This window comes from Pleurodeles waltl, chromosome 8, assembly GCF_031143425.1.
Source record: "Pleurodeles waltl isolate 20211129_DDA chromosome 8, aPleWal1.hap1.20221129, whole genome shotgun sequence".
NCBI classification, from domain to species: domain Eukaryota; kingdom Metazoa; phylum Chordata; class Amphibia; order Caudata; family Salamandridae; genus Pleurodeles; species Pleurodeles waltl.
This window is the reverse complement of record NC_090447.1, coordinates 98,822,897-98,842,541: the sequence shown is the minus strand read 5'-3', so window position 1 is coordinate 98,842,541 and position 19,645 is coordinate 98,822,897. Positions and strand designations below refer to the sequence as shown.

General features: G+C 45.8%; 1 protein-coding gene across 1 annotated transcript in view; it reads left to right on the top strand.

Moving 5' to 3' along the window:
* PPME1 (protein phosphatase methylesterase 1) overlaps positions 1 to 19,645 on the top strand; it is a 124,271-nt gene that overhangs the window by 80,105 nt on the left and 24,521 nt on the right. The window contains exon 11 of the mRNA XM_069203823.1: positions 12,738 to 12,782. Within this exon, the coding sequence (XP_069059924.1) occupies positions 12,738 to 12,782 (45 nt within the window). The remainder of the gene's footprint in view (positions 1 to 12,737; positions 12,783 to 19,645) is intronic.

The window sequence follows — 19,645 nt, the reverse complement described above, 5'->3', positions numbered from 1 at the left end:
GAACACCTGTTCTTTGTCCACTCGCCAGAAGGGTCGAGTGGAATCTAAAAATAGCTCGTCCTCATAAAATAAAACTCTCCCTAGCAAGTGGTCGAGTGGATTTTTTGAGCCCTGCACATATATCAGGAGGGTTTTGCAGCCACTGCCTGTGGGTGGCGGGGGCTATGGGAATGGACAGGAGTTGCCAGCCCCAGGGCTGTTCAGGGGTTAGGATATATTTTCTCAATTGTTGCAAGTTGTTTTTTGTTGTTACTACCAGACCATACATAACACAGCTTTACATCCACCGGGGGGAGCATGCCCATGGGAATAACTTGTATCCCCTCAACCTCCATGTGTACCCCACATAAAGGAGAAGACAATACTCCTGCCCAACTACACATGGCGGGCTTAGGAACAAGCTATAAAATCTTGAATGTGTGGGGCCTTAATTACCCTACTAAGCGGAACAGGATCTATGCCTTTTTGAAGCCGTATGGGATGGCTGTAGTTCTCTTCCAAGAGACACACCTCTGGGGAGACTGTTTTAAATATCTGCAGAGATGATGGCGCCAGATATTTGCCACATCTTATTCAGGATGCGCGAGGGGAGCGCTCATCTGGGTGGCCTCGGGAGTTCCCTTTAAAGTACACCGATCATTGACAGATGGGAGGGGGCGATATGTCCTACTTGAGGGATCGTTAGATGCTCATCATATTGGCATTGTTAATGTGTGTGTCCAAATACCGATGATGGTGACTTCCTGAGTTCATTGTTGAGGACGGCCCAGATTCCACCCACCACTGAAATAATTATGGGTGGAGACGTTAACTGTATACTCAGTGGTAATATAGACAGACCGCCCCCTGAAACTAATACTCGTTTGACTGCCTCCCTCAACTAGATCATGCATATAATTGGGTTGGGGGATGTATGGTGCCAACATCACTCGCACACGAGAGCCTACTCACGCTATTCCCCTCCATCAACGGCCTATAGTTGCTTGGATTACGTTTGTATTACAGCGACGTCTGCACATTCCATAACACACATACATTATCTGTCAAGATATCATTCTGACCACTCCCCAATGCTTGCTACTTACACACTAAAGAAACAGCCCCCTAAGGTGCCCCTATGACATCTACAGCCAGCAGCTCTAACTGACCAATCCTTCCGAGCAACAGTCCAAGAGACATGGACACAATATTTCAACGAGAATAGGCGCACTGCTGGGAGTCGGGGCAACTGAGTGGGATGCTATCAAAGTGATCCTCCGAGGGGTCTGCATGGCTACCTCGATGGGTGTATGTCGAGAGCTTGAAAGGGAACTAATAGCTCAAGAACGGGCGCTAAAGAAACTGGGATCAGGGCTTCCTGAGGCCCCAGAGCTCAGGGTGGAACAGGAGCAATTGAAATGTATACTGAATGAGCTTTGTCTCCGACTCGATAAACGCAACAAAACAGCAGCTCGTAGACTGTGGTACCTAGAGGGAGATAAGGCAGGGAGGATGCAAGCTCACCTAATCAAGACAGAAAAAACACTTGGGCCAATACTGGCCATACTAGACCAAGGGTGTTGGGAGGTCTATACCCAACAGGGCATCAACAATGTCTTTCTGGAACACCTACAGAGGGTATATACCCAGCCAAACACTAATACTGATGAGCCATCTAGGCAAATGTATTTGCATTCCCTACCCCTAAAAAGAATTTCAGAGGGGGACCGTAAAGACCTAGGGGCCTTGGTTAGCAAACCAGAAATCTTAGAGGCTATCAGAGCGCTAAAGTCGGCCATGGCCCCCAGGAGTGATGGCCTGCCATCTGAGTTTTATAAAACATTCGCAAGAGTCTTGGTGTAGAGACTGGTAGAGGTATATGAGGAAGCGTATAAAACTGGACATCTCCCCCAATTTATGACAGAAGCGCTCATTGCAGTTATACCTAAACCTGGCAAAGATTGGCTAGTCGCGGGCTCCTACTGACCCATATCAATGCTTATAAGCACAGATAGACCAAGGCACACAAAAAGGTAAAAGTTCTTCAATGTTTCTGGGACGTGAGTAAAGCCCAAGTATTGTACATCCAGAGGTGAAGAGTAAAAGCGATGAATCCAAGTTGTTGATATGTTAGAGTCTTTATTCGCAGGTATAGGTTTGTGTCGTCTTTACAGGAAACAGCCAACACGTGTTTCGTCACGCAAGTGACTTTATCAAGGCTGTAAGGAAGTAATAGAAACATACCGATATGTATAATTGGTCTGAAGGTATGTACTAATTCAGTGTTAAAGACATAATGGTGAACCCATAATCCGCTAGGGAAGGATGCATGTGCGATTGTAACCACGTGAGTGAGGTTTCATGTGGCATGGCACAGTATGTGTTATCGTCAAAGCTCAAGACCAGGTGAAAGTAACAACAATAACTAAAGTTAGTGATTAACATGTAGAGACCGTCTATTAGTGGATATTTGGTGAACCGAATATTGGTGAATTGAAGTGCCAAGGATATAAAACAGCAGTGGTGGCAGTGCTGGTAGAATAGGATTGATAAAGCCAGGTGAGGAGGTATACACAAGGTATCCCTTGAAAAATGGTAAAGAGATATATAGAAAGTTGGGTACCAGATAGGAATACAGTTAAGATATAATAGGAACGTGCTAGGGGTAATTATGGAGCTTGTGCAAAGGTACTCCGTAATGAGACCCTACCTGGGCCCGTCCGGCCAGGTGCAGAGGACAGCAGTGAGTTCAAAATGGCAGAAAATACGATGGTCAGTCCCGGGTGGGACTGCCGCAGGTGTACGGTGAACACAGTAGTAAAAAGGCTGGTGCTATCAGAGCCCTGATAAACCCGAAGTAATAATCCTGAATGGAGAAAACGTATGAGTAAAGTTACTAAAACTCGGGACCTCCAAGAAAGAATGTGTGTACAACAAATCTGTCGAGATGTGTGACAACAGGGGAGGACCCATATCCCAAATGTAGCCGATTATAGACAATACATAAAGGATCGCCTTCAAATGGGTTTGAAGGTAGCTGTAAGGTGATCCAGAAGTATACATTAACTAGCATGTGCCGAGACCTAGGTGTGTAAACGGACACGTCCAGCATAGTAAAAAATGGAGCATGTCAAGGTTAGAGGTCAATATGTAAATTGCCTCGAACAATCCTACAATGTTACTAAATACTTAACGTACAGGCACACGCGAGAACCGCATCTAAGCGGGAGCCGAGTACTGGTTTATATGTAAATAATTGAAATTCAGTGGCGACGGGCTTAACTGCTAATTAGAGAAAAAAGTCCAACATTAGAAGATCCCCCGAACACTCGAAAGTGTTGAACAGGGTTCCCGAATACCTGAAATTTAGTAATGAAGCGTCCAGTCCATCACGCGAGGCGAGTCAGTATGCTCGATGTCGCGCGATCCATTTAAGCCGGCTCTTGGTTACAAGAAATAGAGGACGGACTGTTTCGTAAAAAAATGTCGGGGTAGAAGGTAAAGAGCACGGGTATAAGACGGAAACTATGGCAGCCATTTTGGAGAGAGAAAGTTATTAAGGTCAGAGACAGTAAAAAGGTATGAGAGACGCTTGGGAGGAGGGAAAGGTGACAAGCGTTAAGAAGCAAGTAGGTGAATATTAGGACTTAAAAAAGTGGCAACAATGTGAGGAAAGGTAGTGTATTGGGTAGGAGTGGGAATGTGAAGAATGGGATACAAGTGGTGTGTAAAGACATCCATAAGGGGTTATGCGACGTACTGGAAAAAGCTTGTGATAGAGCTAAAAATAATGGCCCGTTTATGCTAGTCATCCTTAGAGGACACAAACTATGATTTGGGCGTCACATTTATACAGGGTAGTAACTAGGCAGCACAACAGAAAAATATAGACAATGTAGAGGCGAAAGGCAGTAGAAAAGTTAAAAAACACATGGTACTGTATACATGTTAGGGAAAGCAACCAGATACCTGATAACAGTAATAATAGGATAACAAAAAGTAAGCAAGGTAACTGTGAGCTAATAAGAGCGTACGATACATAAGGAAAATACAATCAGCTAAAAGGTGGAGCTGATGCCAAAATTATATCCTAAGGCATTCTAAAGCAAGTTAGACAGAATACTACAAATCAGATGAGAGAAATAGACAATGATGTATGTCGAGGAATGCAGATATTTGTATCATTGGTTGTGAAAACATTTCATTTGAGGAAGTAATGTAATTCATGGTCGGTGTTAAGTCCAAGTTCAACTGCACGTAGTTTGATAATCCATTTGGCCTCGCACTTGCGGAGGTCCCTGGTTCTATCACCCAATCTGGGTGATCCTGTAACCTGAGTAATCCCGTGGAATTTGATGTTAAGTAGGTCTCTTTCCCCATGTATGGTGTTGAAATGAACAGCCAACGGGTATGTACTGTTGTTGTTCCTGATAGCCCTAATGTGTTCCTGAATGCGTTCTTTAAGTGGGCGTATGGTACTGCCAATATAGATGCGGCTACATGCACAGATGATACAGTACACAGTGAAACTGGTGTTGCAGTTAATGAAGCTCCTAACAGTATATACCATCCTGGTGTTGTAAGAGAAGGAAGTGGTTTTGTTGAGAGCCATTTGGCATGAAATACAGCCACCACATTTGAAGAATCCATTGGGTTTGGTGGGAATCCATGTTGAAGGGCATGTTTGTGTGTGGGGCATGAGAAAGCTAGGGCATAGGATGTTCCTAAGGGTGCGTCCCCTGCTGTGAGTCATGGTAGGGGCGTTATCGATGTAGTTTTTAAGCCCTGAGTCAAGAAGTAGTAAATGCCAGTGTCGTTTGAGGATGTGGAGCACAGTTTTACTAGCAGGGCTGAATTGAGTGATGAAGGAAACAGGACGTCTGTTAGACGTTTTAGGCGTTTTTTTGTGACCCCTGATGAGAAGCGAGTGTTGGTCAATAGAGGATACACGTTTGGAAGCAGTTGATATAAGCTTGTCAGTGTATCCACGTGCTTGAAAGCGGCATGTCAGATTCTTCAGTTCGTGTTTGAAGATGTCAGTGTCAGTGCAGTTTCGACGAATTCTAAAACTAATAGCTCAAGAACGGGCGCTAAAGAAACTGGGATCAGGGCTTCCTGAGGCCCCAGAGCTCAGGGTGGAACAGGAGCAATTGAAATGTATACTGAATGAGCTTTGTCTCCGACTCGATAAACGCAACAAAACAGCAGCTCGTAGACTGTGGTACCTAGAGGAGATAAGGCAGGGAGGATGCAAGCTCACCTAATCAAGACAGAAAAAACACTTGGGCCAATACTGGCCATACTAGACCAAGGGTGTTGGGAGGTCTATACCCAACAGGGCATCAACGATGTCTTTCTGGAACACCTACAGAGGGTATATACCCAGCCAAACACTAATACTGATGAGCCATCTAGGCAAATGTATTTGCATTCCCTACCCCTAAAAAGAATTTCAGAGGGGGACTGTAAAGACCTAGGGGCCTTGGTTAGCAAACCAGAAATCTTAGAGGCTATCAGAGCGCTAAAGTCGGCCATGGCCCCCAGGAGTGATGGCCTGCCATCTGAGTTTTATAAAACATTCGCAAGAGTCTTGGTGTAGAGACTGGTAGAGGTATATGAGGAAGCGTATAAAACTGGACATCTCCCCCAATTTATGACAGAAGCGCTCATTGCAGTTATACCTAAACCTGGCAAAGATTGGTTAGTCGCGGGCTCCTACTGATCCATATCAATGCTTAATAATGATATAAAGATTCTAAGCAGCATCCTGGCAACGCAACTGCTTCTGCACCGCCCAACCCTTATCCACGAGGTCCAGTCTGGGTTCATTCCGCACAGAAACACCCTCCGTAATCTACGCTGCCTCGTGCACCTGCTCCTCGACCCGCAGCTCGGGCATGATAAATATGCCTTAGCCTTTTTAGATATTGAACAGGGCTTTGACTCCCTCAACTGGGACTATGTCTGGTCTGTGCTGGAGAAAATGCAACTGGACCGTTGGTTCATTCAGTGGATTAAACTACTATATACTCAGCCCAGAGCTAGGCTCTGCACTGGCCGCTATGTCAGACTAAATCGTACTGCAAGGAGGCACCAGGCAGAGATGTCCCCTCTCTCCCCTAATATTTGCAATAGCAATTGAACCCCTGGCATGTAGACTCTGCCAAGTCCTACAGGGGTCGGGTATTCAGATGGGTCTGAGGAAGCACATAGGCTGCTTATACGCGGATGACGCATTGATCTACCTCCGACGCCCTAATATATTGGTCCCCCTGCTGCTAAACGTTATGGATGAGTTTGGAGAGGTGTGTCTGGCCTATGGGTCAATACAAAGATGTCCACCCTCTTCCCGCTTGGACCACTGACAGTTGAACCCCTCAAAGCGTTCCCCGAAGCTGAACTTCTGAGGGCGTTAGATAAGGTCAAATACTTAAGCCTGTATATAACGCAGGACCAGGACCTCTTCTACGCTAATAATATGGCGAGAGTCCTGATGGGACTGTGATCTGTGCGCTTCTGGAACACCCTCTGATTGTACCTTATGAGGAAAGTGGCTCTCGTGAAGATGGTCGTCTTGCCCAGATGTCTCTATATAATGCAAGGAGCCTACTTTGAAATTCCAAGGGGAGTATTCCGAGAGCTGGATAGGATCTTGGTAGAGCTTTTATGGCAGGGTAAAAGATGTCAGGTCAGCCTGGCCACCCTGAAGCAAGAGTAGGCTGGGGGTGAATTGGACATCCCGGACCTGGAGCTATACTACTTTGCAACCCAGCTCCAACATTCTATTTCCTGGTTAGATGGGGAGTGGTACTGGGAAAGACTTCTCCTAGAGGGATTGCACAAGGGTCACCAACTAGGTGTACTCTTGTTGCTGGGAACAGGAATACTCAAACACTTCCCACATTTAATAGGCCTTACGGGTACGAACAGTAAGAACAGTCCTCAATCGAGTCCCCTTTGCCTTAGAGTTAGATATACGGATAATCCCTCAGTTCAGGCGCATAGCCCAAGTGATGATAACAGATAAATGGCAGGAGGAGGGCTGCATACCGCTGGCAGAGCTCTACCCTGAAGGCCGCTTTTTATCCTTTCAGGAGGCACAAACGAGCTTCCACTTAGGAGGGGGGGCAATTTCTTCAGTATGCCAACATATCTGCTACAGCCTGCCAATTATGGCCTACATTCCCCAAAACACCAGATCCGACCTGCACTGTGACCACTCTCTTGGATATGACGGGGGAAGGAGATTCATGACACACATCGTGCTCTTCAAACTGACAGACAGCCACTGGGGATTGAGCAGGCGTGGCAGCAGTACAGTGTGGAACACATTTCTCCCCAAGATTGAACAAAAATACACAAGGAGGTCCGTAAGATGGCCACATCGGCCAGATTTAAACAAATTCAATATAACTTTATCCAAATGACATATCTTTCACCGAAACGCCTCTGCCGAATTTACCCCTCTAGATCTGGCTCCTGTCCTCGGTGCGGGGCCGCAGGGGCAAACTTTGTCCATATGGTCTGGTACTGCCCAAAAATATCTGAGTTCTGGATTCAGATCATAGCACACCTGAAGTTGGTGGCAGTTTGGGATCTTCCCCTTTGAAAAATTGCATACTTGGCCACCTGCCAGACAACCCTGATTGCCCCCCCCCCCCCCCCAAAAAAAACCTCACTAGACGTTATACAATACTGGGTTTAGTGGTGGGTAATGACGCATTGCCATACGCTGGATCAGCCCCCCCTCCCCCTGACAGACGTGGACTGGAGAAAGGTTCTCTTGGAATGGGCAGGTGCAGAGGATGCACACCTGTGGAAAAACTAGGACTGATGCAAGGGCAGATGAGGTACTGAAGGCCTGGGTGGCCATGACCCAAACAAAACTACATATCGACCCAGAGGGGCAAGAGCACACTACAACTAGCCTTGTTACCCCATAGACTACTTCTGGGATCCAGCTAGACTTCCATGTATCAAGGCTTACGCAGAATTATTGATTGAAACAAGCAGTGGGAAAGAGGAGATACAAATAGTAAAGAGGGTGCGGTCAGGTGTAAGCTGCGTACTATAATATATAAGGGATGACACAGTCTGGGGTTATTAAGTTTAAGAGTTATTAAACTGTCATGAATGTTATCGATACTATAATGCAATCTTTCATTTATATAATTTTTCAAGGGTTGGGGATCGGGGGAGGTGTCACGCTGGGGTCTGGCTTTAGGGCTTGGTGGGTGGGTAAAACTTTAGGGCTTGGGGCGAGGGACAGTGTTAGGGCTTGGGGCTTGGTGGGTGTTTTTTCAAAAAGGGGTCACGCTGGGGTCAGATTTTAGGGCTCAGGGCGGGGGGGTTTGGCTTTAGCTTGGAGGGGGAGGGCAGATTAAGGGTTCAGGGCAGGGGTCGGTATTTAGTTTTTGTTGTTGTTAAAGGGCTGTAGATGGGGGGGTGGAGGGAGGGGAGGCAGAGGTCCAGTGTTAGGGTCTCGTGCTGGGGTCAGGGAAAACCATAACCATGTATATGCATGTAACAAAAATGCTTTAAAAATGGAATGCGTGGTAAAAGCATGCATGGTAAAGGCATGTTTGTTGTTGGTTATGCTTGGTTAAGGCATTTGCGTTGTGACGTATACGTGGTTAGGGTATGCGTTGCAACAGAATGCATTATTCCGTCATACAACCAGTACACTATATATGGGTCGGAAGCTGAAAGTTTGCAGTTTTCTGATACGTCTCAGAAAAACTCATGGGCTGTGATGTTTGGGGTAAGCTTAAACCTACAGACCCGGGGTACACCTATTCATCACCACACCGATCCCATGCGCGCTTAGACTACATATTTATCTCTCATGCCCTCCCTAATGGGGCAAAAATAGAAAAATACCCCAGGGTCTTGTCTGACCAAAACCAGCTGGTTCTCAAGCTAACTGGGAGGAATCTGCGGCCACCTGCATAACGCTGGACTTTTGATCGGTCCCTTCTTGGGAATGAAGGTTATAAAACTCCTATGAAGGGCTGGATTACTGACTTTTTAGGGATCAAACAAGGAAGTGCCCCAGCGGAGGTGGTTTGGGATGCCTTCAAGGCAGGGGTGCGGGGGAGACCATGAGTTTTGGATGGAACCGTCAGAAAAGCCAGAAGAAGCAATGCAAAGATCTGTACAAGGCACTTGTAGGAAGCTGAGCTACAGCTCACGGCAGCGGTTGCTGTAGGAGGAGACATACAGGGGGTTCAATCTAAGGTCGTCCTGGCCAGAGCCTTGATTATCACAATTTCAGATCAGAAGTCAGCAGAGAAGCACCCTACGTGGAGGAGGGAGTGCTATGAATATGGCGAGCGAGTGAGGCATATGCTGGCGGTTCGGGCAAGGGACAAAGGTACACAATCGCCAATAATAAAGATTATTGAAGGGCAGGGCAACACAGTTTCAGATCCCGCTGATATCTGGGAGGCATTCCATGGGTTCCATGAAATACTTTATCAAGCTGAGGATGGTGTAAACCGCTCGGAAGAGGCCTGGAGGAGCTTTTTAGATTTGATCTAGCCAGAGGTACTGAGCTCTGCTGACAGAGATTTACTGGAGGCAGCCTTATCATTGGAAGAGGCTATAGCAAGCTTGCGGGTAGGGAAGGCAGTAGGAGTAGGAACCCAGCTTAAATTTTATCAAGTTTTCTTTGAACAGAAAAAGTCAGATTTGCTGGTTTTATTTAAACGGGTGTAGGAATGCTCACCAGCCCACCCTCTTGGCTTAATGCAAGGATGTGTGTCTTTTGAAAGAAGGGGAAACCCCAGGGAAGATGGGGGGGGGGAGGGCTGGGGGAGAGGGTCATACAGGCTGATAACATTTTTAAATAGCGACACTAAGATCTGTACTACAATCTTGGCATCACGATTGAACCAGGTAATTGGTAAACTTGTCTCTCCTGGCCAACACAGATTTATCCTGCGAAGGGGCACCACTCACCATGTTCGGCGAGCCATTGCCCTCCTGGATTCCGCAGCAGTATCAGAGAGCCCGCCGGTGCTTATGTTTTTTAGATGCAGAATAGGGTCTCATGGGCCTTTTTATGGACAGTGATGGGGCAATTTGGTATTGGTGCACAGAATATAGAGGTCGTAAAAGCGGTATATTGGAACCCCACTGCGAGGCTGCAAATGATGGGCGGCCAATCAGGAGAGATTCTAATTTTCAAGGGCACGAGGCAAGGGGAGGTCCCTGTTCTCCTCTATTGTTTGCCCTTTATATTGATCCGTTAATGCCAAAGCTGGGACAGAATGCTATGATCAAACCTATTCAAAATTGGGCCCGCGACACAAAGGTCCTGACTTATGCGGATGACATTGCCGTTGTCACGATAGATCCCATTGCCACTCTAGAACAAATAGAGCAAGAGGGAAAGAGGTTTGGCTGTTTTTCGGGCTACCTTCTCAACTGTGATTAGACCCAGCTGCTTATCAATAAAAATCTGCAAGTGCAGGATCAGAGGGTGGTTGAAAGTGTGGTTTATCTGGGGGTGACTATCACGGCTGATGTAGATCAAGTGGTAGTACGCAATTTAACCCCAGTAATCCAAAAAGCCGTTAAGGATTTCCATAGACGGAATAATCTACACCTAACCATAGTGGGTCGGAATAATATGATTAAAATGATCTTTCTTCTGACATTTCTGTACTTGTTTCAAGCCATTCCCTTATATTTAGGATTATAAATGCGATCACAATGCGATTTTTGTGGGCAGTTGCTAAGCAGAGACAGGCACTCAAATGTTTGACTCTGCCTAGGGAGAGACGTGGATGGGCTGTGCCTGACTTTAAGCTGTATTGCTGGGGGGCAGCGCTGCTATTTATGCATCCTTATTCAGGGATTATGGTGATAACGGGCCAGCTACTATGACTCTACCTGTTTATGAAATTTGCTGGGAAAAGAAGCTCCTGGTCTTTTTATGGGACAGGTAGAATCTAGCTATTTAAAAAAACATGGTTTAAGACGGTGGCAGGAGCATAAAAGATTTAGGTTGCACTACAAAGGGAATTTGGCCTCGGCCTAAGGCATTTTTACACTCTTATGCATCGAAATCCATGTTTGCCAGACATATTCTGTGGTCCTGTTGTACAGGAGTAGTCGGCCGGTGGCATTTATAAACTGGGGGATTATTTCAGCCAGGGGGTAATAGTCACATCTGATGATTTACGGGGATGTTTGATCTGTCGTGGAAGGAGTTCCTTAATTACTTACAGGTGCATGATTTTCTAATCTAGAAAACGGGGTGGGGGACTCTAGCTTTCAGGCTATAGCTCTCATGGATCTATTAACGGGAACAGACACATAGACACATGCACGATTACCCAGATTTGCAAGGTATTAAATGTGTGTATATATAAGCCCGGAGCTACTGCATTGTCTTCGATGGAGCTCAACATTCCAATGTTCCAATATAGCCTTAGAGCCTGCCGTTACAGGCTATACCTGTGGTACCTCTCTGTAGTTTGACACCTTTTTTCATTGGGCCCTTTTCCTTATCCTGGGTTAGTCCATTCTTCATCTAAAGGTATTGATGCGTTTGAAATATATTCCCAAATGTTAAGGCATAGGTCTCTTCCGATTTTCACTATTGTTGCTTTCGGTGTCCTCCTTTAGGAGGTAATTTTTTTTTTAATGGACAGTAAAAGAGGTATTCTTGTTGAATTGAGTAGATCAAAAGGAAGTAGAACATTGGAATGTTGGGGGCTCCATTGGAGACGATGGAGTGCTCTGGGCTTTTACTGGCTGGTAAAAGCCCAGAGCATCAACATTCCGATGTTCTATGTTCATAGCAACAGCTGTGAACAAAGGCTTCACGGAGCCAAGGGGATGTTAATCCCCTTGGTCTCTCTGAGAACTTTGTTTTATTTATTAGAACATTCTGCCCTCTAGTGGCAGAATGTTCTAATAGCCTTATAGCCTTTCAGAGCTGGGCTATACCGGCAATAAAAGTCCTGCTCCCTTGGTAAAAGTCATTCGCCTTCGGCTCGGAGCGGGCCTTTAATGGCAGGTATAGCCTGTAACGGCAGGTTCTAAGGCTATATTATAACATTGGAATGTTGAGAGCTCCATCGAAGACAATGCAGTAGCTCCGGGCTTATACTAGCTGGTATAAGCCCAGAGCTCCAGCATTCTAATGTTTGTCTTCATGTTTCTCCTCTATTAATTTAGAACATTCTACCCTTAGTGGGTGGAATGTTCTAATAGTCTTATAACCCTTCTGCCTTGGGCTATACCGGTTGTTAGAGGCCCTCTTCCTCGTTATAGGCCCTCGCCTACAACTCGGATAACTCTGGTTCAGAGCTTTACCAACCGGTATAGCCATCAGCAACGGGCTATAATGCATGAAGAAGACGATCTCACATATCATTCAACTTATTGCTTCTTGCCTACTTATTTATTCGGTGTGACCAGTAGGCAGGTAGGAAGAGGCAGTTGAAGATGGAATTAATTCAGTTGTGTTCCTTAAAAGAAATATCATAGTGTTCTGAAAAAACTGTCCGATGTAAAATCGTTTTAATCGCTGCCTAGAATGAGTAGGATGATCCAAGTGTGTACATCTTGATTATGTTTTCTTTGGAGATTCCGTGTTAGGGCATTTGAAGGTTAGTGTAACTGGTCTTTGGAGGTCCACGCACTGTTGTTAAAACCTGGATAATAATTTTATATGTGTATTTCCTCTTGCATAATTGCCCTGGCAGTTCTGACATTTGATTGTTTCTATTATTATTTTCCTACAGGTGTCGACCGACTGGATAAAGACCTGACAATTGGCCAAATGCAAGGTATGCCTCTTTCATTGTTAGATTACTCGCTGCTTCGTTCTTCTGCTTTGCCTCTCCTCCTTAAATTCAGACCATCACTTTGAGACAAATCTGAGCTAATGCTACAGAGCATATTTATCCTGCTTGCCTTCCAGACCATCCCATCATGGTTTTGATTATTTTTCGGGCTATATTTGACAATTTACTTGAACCACATGCAAAACCACAATAAAAACCACATACTCAAAAGCTCAAAAGAAGGACTTTAACATCATTTTACTGAAATGTCTCCCAGGCTTGAACGTGGCCTTCTCTTTAATTTGTTTTATTTTGTTTGATATCTGAACCTTCAGAATATTACCTAATGAAACACTTTTTTAGATTTTGACCTAATGGCATGTAGCAACACTATATTCAAACTAATACTGTGAGAATATATAGGGGTATGGGTATAGTGAACAGCTGATCTTGGTAATGTAATTATTGTTACTCTGCAGAAAGATGCCTCCATCGGCATAGGGTACTTTTTCTGAAAAATGCCATGGGGAGGAGAGCGCACAGGCAGGATGTGCTTGACCAACAGAGCCTCTTACTGCATATGTGTGCACCACTTCCAGTGTCCTTTCCGCCAGACTCCTTTGCGGTTTCCATCAGTAAACTGCTGAACACGGACGGTGGTAGGCGAGCTATAGCGGATATGAGCCCCCAATAGCTTTTTACAGTTGAAAGATGACTTTTCCAATATAGCAGTAATAAATCTTACCGCTTTGATCACGGTGTCCATACTGATCATTACAAACAAATGTGTACAATGCTTCATTACTAGACCGTGCAAGAAGTACATAGTTTACAAAACCCTAAATGGCTTTTTCGCTTATAAACATGGCTTTTTCTTCAGACATATTGTAATGTCAAAACTATTAATTGTGAATGAAATTCCCAGTGCCTGAGGTCTTGATGAAACGCCATGCCTTTTTCAAGGCCCATGGAGGGTCTTGCGTTTGCTCGAGTTATTAGCGTTGTAAGATCCTAACTAGACTTTTCTTGCTACATAAATTGAAAATGAAAAGTAAAACAATTGACATAAGCAAACCAATTCAAAGCGCCACGGCCGCCCTGAGCGGGAGCGCGAAGGAGGGACACAAAGAAAAAATAAGTTTGCTTACAGTCAAACGTATCGCCAAAAGTGCAATTATCCATGTAACGGGGTCGATGGCCAAGGCGTTAACAAAACTGCCCCAAAGAGGGAAAAACGTAAAGTATTTACCAATAATAATAAAGGATATTTGAAAGGCAATCCCACGAACGAGTGATAGTGATGGGGGTGTGGTGGGCGTGGTTAAAAGCCCACAGATAGATTACAATATGTCCGAGCTCTTGCACGCTCGACCTAAAAAGGAACATACCGCCGCAGTCACTACTAGAGGGGAAAAGTGCAGACAAGTCATGCTGCTCATGCAAGCCTTTGGTAATTACGTGTACTAATGCAAGACTTAATTATTCTGTGGTGCTCCCTTACTTTTACATCTCTTATGTTTATACAAGACTACATATTCACCGAGCTCCAGTATAATGAATTTATGCTTCCCAAAGGTCAGCTGTGACTCGAGGGTGACCAAGTAAAGGCTGCGCAGTGTTTTAAACCTTTAGTGTTTCCAGTTACAGCTTAACACAGTTGTCATTAAAAGAAAAATCAATTTAGAAAGAGGATTACGTGATGCCCTGGACATCACCCATCACCAGTACTCCCCCACTTGTTACTCATTGAAGCAGGAAGAGGTTTTCCAGCAGCCCCTACCAGTTTCACAATGAAGATGTGAATGCTACGTCTCACCAAGAGCCCAGCTGTGACATCTCACCACATGTCTCCTCATGCCAAGCACCAACTAAAGGGGGAAACATACAATAAAAGGCAACAAGGGAGATTTAAAGCACCCCTTCCAACACCCTGGCTCTAGAAGACATTTTCTGGACCGCCTAAGTATTGTTTATTGCTGACTCGTGAGGGGAATAAGTCACATTATCGGTTCTTAGTGGGATTTGGTGCCATCGGCCTGATTCTGCAGGCTTGCTGTTCTAGGCTCCAAATATGATGACAATGTTTGATGACACAATCTACTTCTGGAAGCTAACAACAAATTTCTAAAACTTGGGTGTAAAGTTGTAGGGAGTGCGTTAGGGAAACTAGGTGTTACAGCCTGCATGTGGGTGCTTGGCAACAGCCCGGTCATGAAAAGCAGCAGAACTCAAAGGAGCATGTCATTAAATCACAGTAATGCATTCTTCCTGCTGTTTTCCTCGCATGTAAAGCTTGGACCCTGCAGCAATATCAATAGTATGGTGTCAGAGAGGTATACCACTGGCACCTTGTACTACTACAAAGTTTATAATGCTGGTAATGCTTCACCATGTACTTTTAGATCTGCAGATTCTTTGTTTACTCTAGTCTGTCGGACAGGTCTCCTTCGTATCCACGCCAGAAGTGGGCAGTTACTGTCCGGCTCTGACCAGAAATATTAGTACTTCTGCATAGAACAACTAACACCGGGCCACATATACCAGGGGACGGCCAGTGGTGTACATTAGCAGAGACTGTATTCAATACAGCTACACGAAGCTGAAGAGACAGGCGTCACGACAAGCTTTCATAGTGTCTGCTCACAAGAGTGCAGCCCAAATGTCAATCACCCACGCGAGCAGGTTGATGCTCATGGGTTCTTTCGCAGACAGACATACTTTTGTCAGTCTTGTAATCATCAGGGACTGCAATCCATTTAACAGAAGTAGAATAATGTATATGAAGCGCACAAGAAACCATTGTATCATTGGAACCTACTTAATATTCAAGTGTAGCTCCCTACATTACAATTTTCTAATAAATGTTACATCACAACATTATGGACTCTGAAAAAGGTAGAGTAGCCCTGCTCAGATTTCGAACGCACACAGTGTGCACCATAATGACCTCGCCCCACTGGGGTATCTTCCTCCGACAGGACAGCACAGCCACCTTTACAGAACAGTACCGCCACTGCAAGACTTCTTCTTTTCGTCGCTATGTTTCAACTTTTGTGGACCCAATTTCGAAATGGTGGCAAAATGGAGAAATAAGTGCAATCCCTTAAAAAAGCAAATTGACACTGCGCGGCAGAGGAAACCATTCCAGTGGGATACAGTTGGCAGTACTCTATTACTCCGGTATTGCCCATTATATCACATAAGGCTATTCTGATGTGATGTACCAGAGAAAAAGACTTAAGCTCTGAGCTGTTTTAAAAATATTAAAACCAGCTTTTTGTACCTGAACAGTACAATATGTGTTAGGGCTGGGGTAGAACTGGTGTTTCTTTTTTTAGCATAGAGGCATTTAACCGGTCCAGTACTGCATGCAAAAAGTACTTATGATACAAGCAGAGCTGAACTCTGCAGCAAGGGGTCCTAAATCACCGGTGCACTTACTTCAGAGGTACCAAGATAAAGAAACATCCCTGGAGAACACAATTTGATAAAACAGCCAAGAACATTTTTTGGAGATGGTCTGTGTCCATAGGACATAGCTGCCCTCCCATACGTTTCCTTCTGAAGTTGGAGTGCAGTTTTTTTCTAATGAGTTGCTTAGAAAACACAAGATAAGAGCTTCTAGTTGCAAGTATACCTGCAATTACTGGATATTGACTTTACTCCTATGTAAACTCTGCTACTGATGCTTCAACGTATAATTTTAAAAGTTCCTTCTTTCCTCCGCAAGTAGGCGTCTGTGCGTCCTCGCATAGTAGGAAATACAACTGAGTGAACCGACTCCCCTTGCCCGATCACATGCCTTTTGTCTCATTTAAATACAAGCATTTGCAATGCAATGATAAATTCCTAACTGGACTTTTCTTGCCACATAAATTGAAAATGAAAAGTAAAACAGTTGATATAAGCAAGTAAATTCAAAGCACCACGACCGCCGTAACCACATGGTTTGGTGGATGGCAGTGACCATGAATGTCAAGAAGCTTCAGTGCCAAGACAACAGTGACACACACATGCCAGGAACCAATACAGGGAGTGCAGCATTATTAGGCAAATGAGTATTTTGACCACATCATCCTCTTTATGCATGTTGTCTTACTCCAAGCTGTATAGGCTCGAAAGCCTACTACCAATTAAGCATATTAGGTGATGTGCATCTCTGTAATGAGAAGGGGTGTGATCTAATGACATCAACACCCTATATCAGGTGTGCATAATTATTAGGCAACTTCCTTTCCTTTGGCAAAATGGGTCAAAAGAAGGACTTGACAGGCTCAGAAAAGTCAAAAATAGTGAGATATCTTGCAGAGGGATGCAGCACTCTTAAAATTGCAAAGCTTCTGAAGCGTGATCATCGAACAATCAAGCGTTTCATTCAAAATAGTCAACAGGGTCGCAAGAAGCGTGTGGAAAAACCAAGGCGCAAAATAACTGCCCATGAACTGAGAAAAGTCAAGCGTGCAGCTGCCACGATGCCACTTGCCACCAGTTTGGCCATATTTCAGAGCTGCAACATCACTGGAGTGCCCAAAAGCACAAGGTGTGCAATACTCAGAGACATGGCCAAGGTAAGAAAGGCTGAAAGACGACCACCACTGAACAAGACACACAAGCTGAAACGTCAAGACTGGGCCAAGAAATATCTCAAGACTGATTTTTCTAAGGTTTTATGGACTGATGAAATGAGAGTGAGTCTTGATGGGCCAGATGGATGGGCCCGTGGCTGGATTGGTAAAGGGCATAGAGCTCCAGTCCGACTCAGACGCCAGCAAGGTGGAGGTGGAGGTGGAGTACTGGTTTGGGCTGGTATCATCAAAGATGAGCTTGTGGGGCCTTTTCGGGTTGAGGATGGAGTCAAGCTCAACTCCCAGTCCTACTGCCAGTTCCTGGAAGACACCTTCTTCAAGCAGTGGTACAGGAAGAAGTCTGCATCCTTCAAGAAAAACATGGGTTCGATGGCATCTGTCGCTGTAGATACGCATGTTCTGCAATAGCTCGCCATCTGGTGTTGGGCCGGAGTGTTACAAGTTGTTTTTCTTCGAAGAAGTCTTTCGAGTCACGGGACCGAGTGACTCCTCCTTTTGTCTCCATTGCGCATGGGCGTCGACTCCATCTTCGATTGTTTTTTTTCCGCCATCGGGTTCGGACGTGTTCCTGTCGCTCCGAGTTTCGGAACAGAAAAAATAGTTAATTTCGGAAGATTTTCGTCGGTATTGTTGCGTTCGGGATCGGCGTACTTAGATTCAACACCGCATCGAAGATCGAAGAGCTCCGGTGCCCTTCGGGGTAGTTTTTCGATCCTCCGTCGGGGCCTGGTCGGCCCGACCGCGTGCTGAGGAACGCCGATGGAACGGACCCCGTTCCGTTTCTGCCCCAAATGCCACAATAAATACCCCTACACAGACCAACACTTGGTCTGCAACCTGTGCCTGTCACCTGAGCACAGCGAAGACACCTGCGAGGCCTGTCGTGCGTTCCGGTCCCGAAAAACACTCCGAGACCGTCGAGCCAGAAGACTTCAAATGGCGTCCGCACCGACAGCCCAACGGGAGTTCGAGGAACAGGAAGAGGAAGGTACCTTCTCGATCCAAGACTCAGACTCCGAAGGATTCGACGATACACAAACCGTGAGTAAGACGTCGAAAACCACACAAAGAAACATTTACAAGGCCCAGGGGACGCCACTGCCACCAGGCCATGGCTCAACCCATAAAATCGGTGACCGACCGTCGGCACCGAAAAAGGCCCAAACAGTGCCGAGATCGTCCGACTCCGGTCGAGACACCGGCACGCAGCCTTCTCGGGACCGAGAAAGTGCTGGAGACAAGCCTCGACACCGAGATGCCGGTGTGGACACGGCTCGACGCCGAGACAGCGGCACCGAAACAGATCGACGCCGAGAGGTTTCGGCCCCGAAAAGGAAAAAAGTCACCTCGGAGCCGAAAAAACACGCAGACAAAGTTTCGATGCCGAAACAAACTGCAAGCGACCCAGCTTCAGGCTCTTATACAGAAGAGCACTCGCTAACCTCCCAAATGCAGAAGCATAGGTTTGAGGAAGAGCTACAAGCAACTGATGCGGACCATACGCAAAAGCGTATCTTCATTCAGCAGGGGACAGGAAAAATAAGCACCCTTCCCCCCATTAGGAGAAAGAGAAGGTTGGAGTTCCAGACGGAACAAGCACCACAACCAAAAGTGGTGAAAAGAGTTACACCACCACCCTCTCCTCCGCCCGTGATTAACGTTTCACCAGCACAAACGCCATCACACTCCCCAGCTCACACCACCATGAGCCAGGGTGACCAAGACCAGGACGCATGGGACCTATACGACGCCCCAGTGTCAGATAACAGCCCAGAGGCATACCCTACAAAACCATCTCCACCAGAAGACAGCACCGCGTACTCTCAGGTGGTGGCTAGAGCAGCACAATTTCACAACGTAAGCCTCCACTCAGAACAGGTCGAGGATGATTTCTTGTTCAACACACTCTCCTCCACCCACAGCTCCTACCAAAGCCTGCCTATGCTCCCTGGTATGCTCCGGCACGCAAAAGACATATTTAAGGACCCGGTCAAAAGTAGGGCAATCACACCAAGGGTGGAAAAAAAGTACAAGGCGCCTCCTACGGACCCAGCTTTCATCACAACACAGCTGCCACCAGACTCTGTTGTTGTAGGAGCAGCTAGGAAAAGGGCCAACTCTCACACATCTGGAGATGCACCACCCCCAGATAAAGAAAGCCGCAAGTTTGATGCAGCTGGTAAGAGAGTCGCAGCACAAGCTGCAAACCAGTGGCGCATCGCGAACTCCCAGGCACTACTTGCGCGCTATGACAGAGCCCACTGGGACGAGATGCAACAT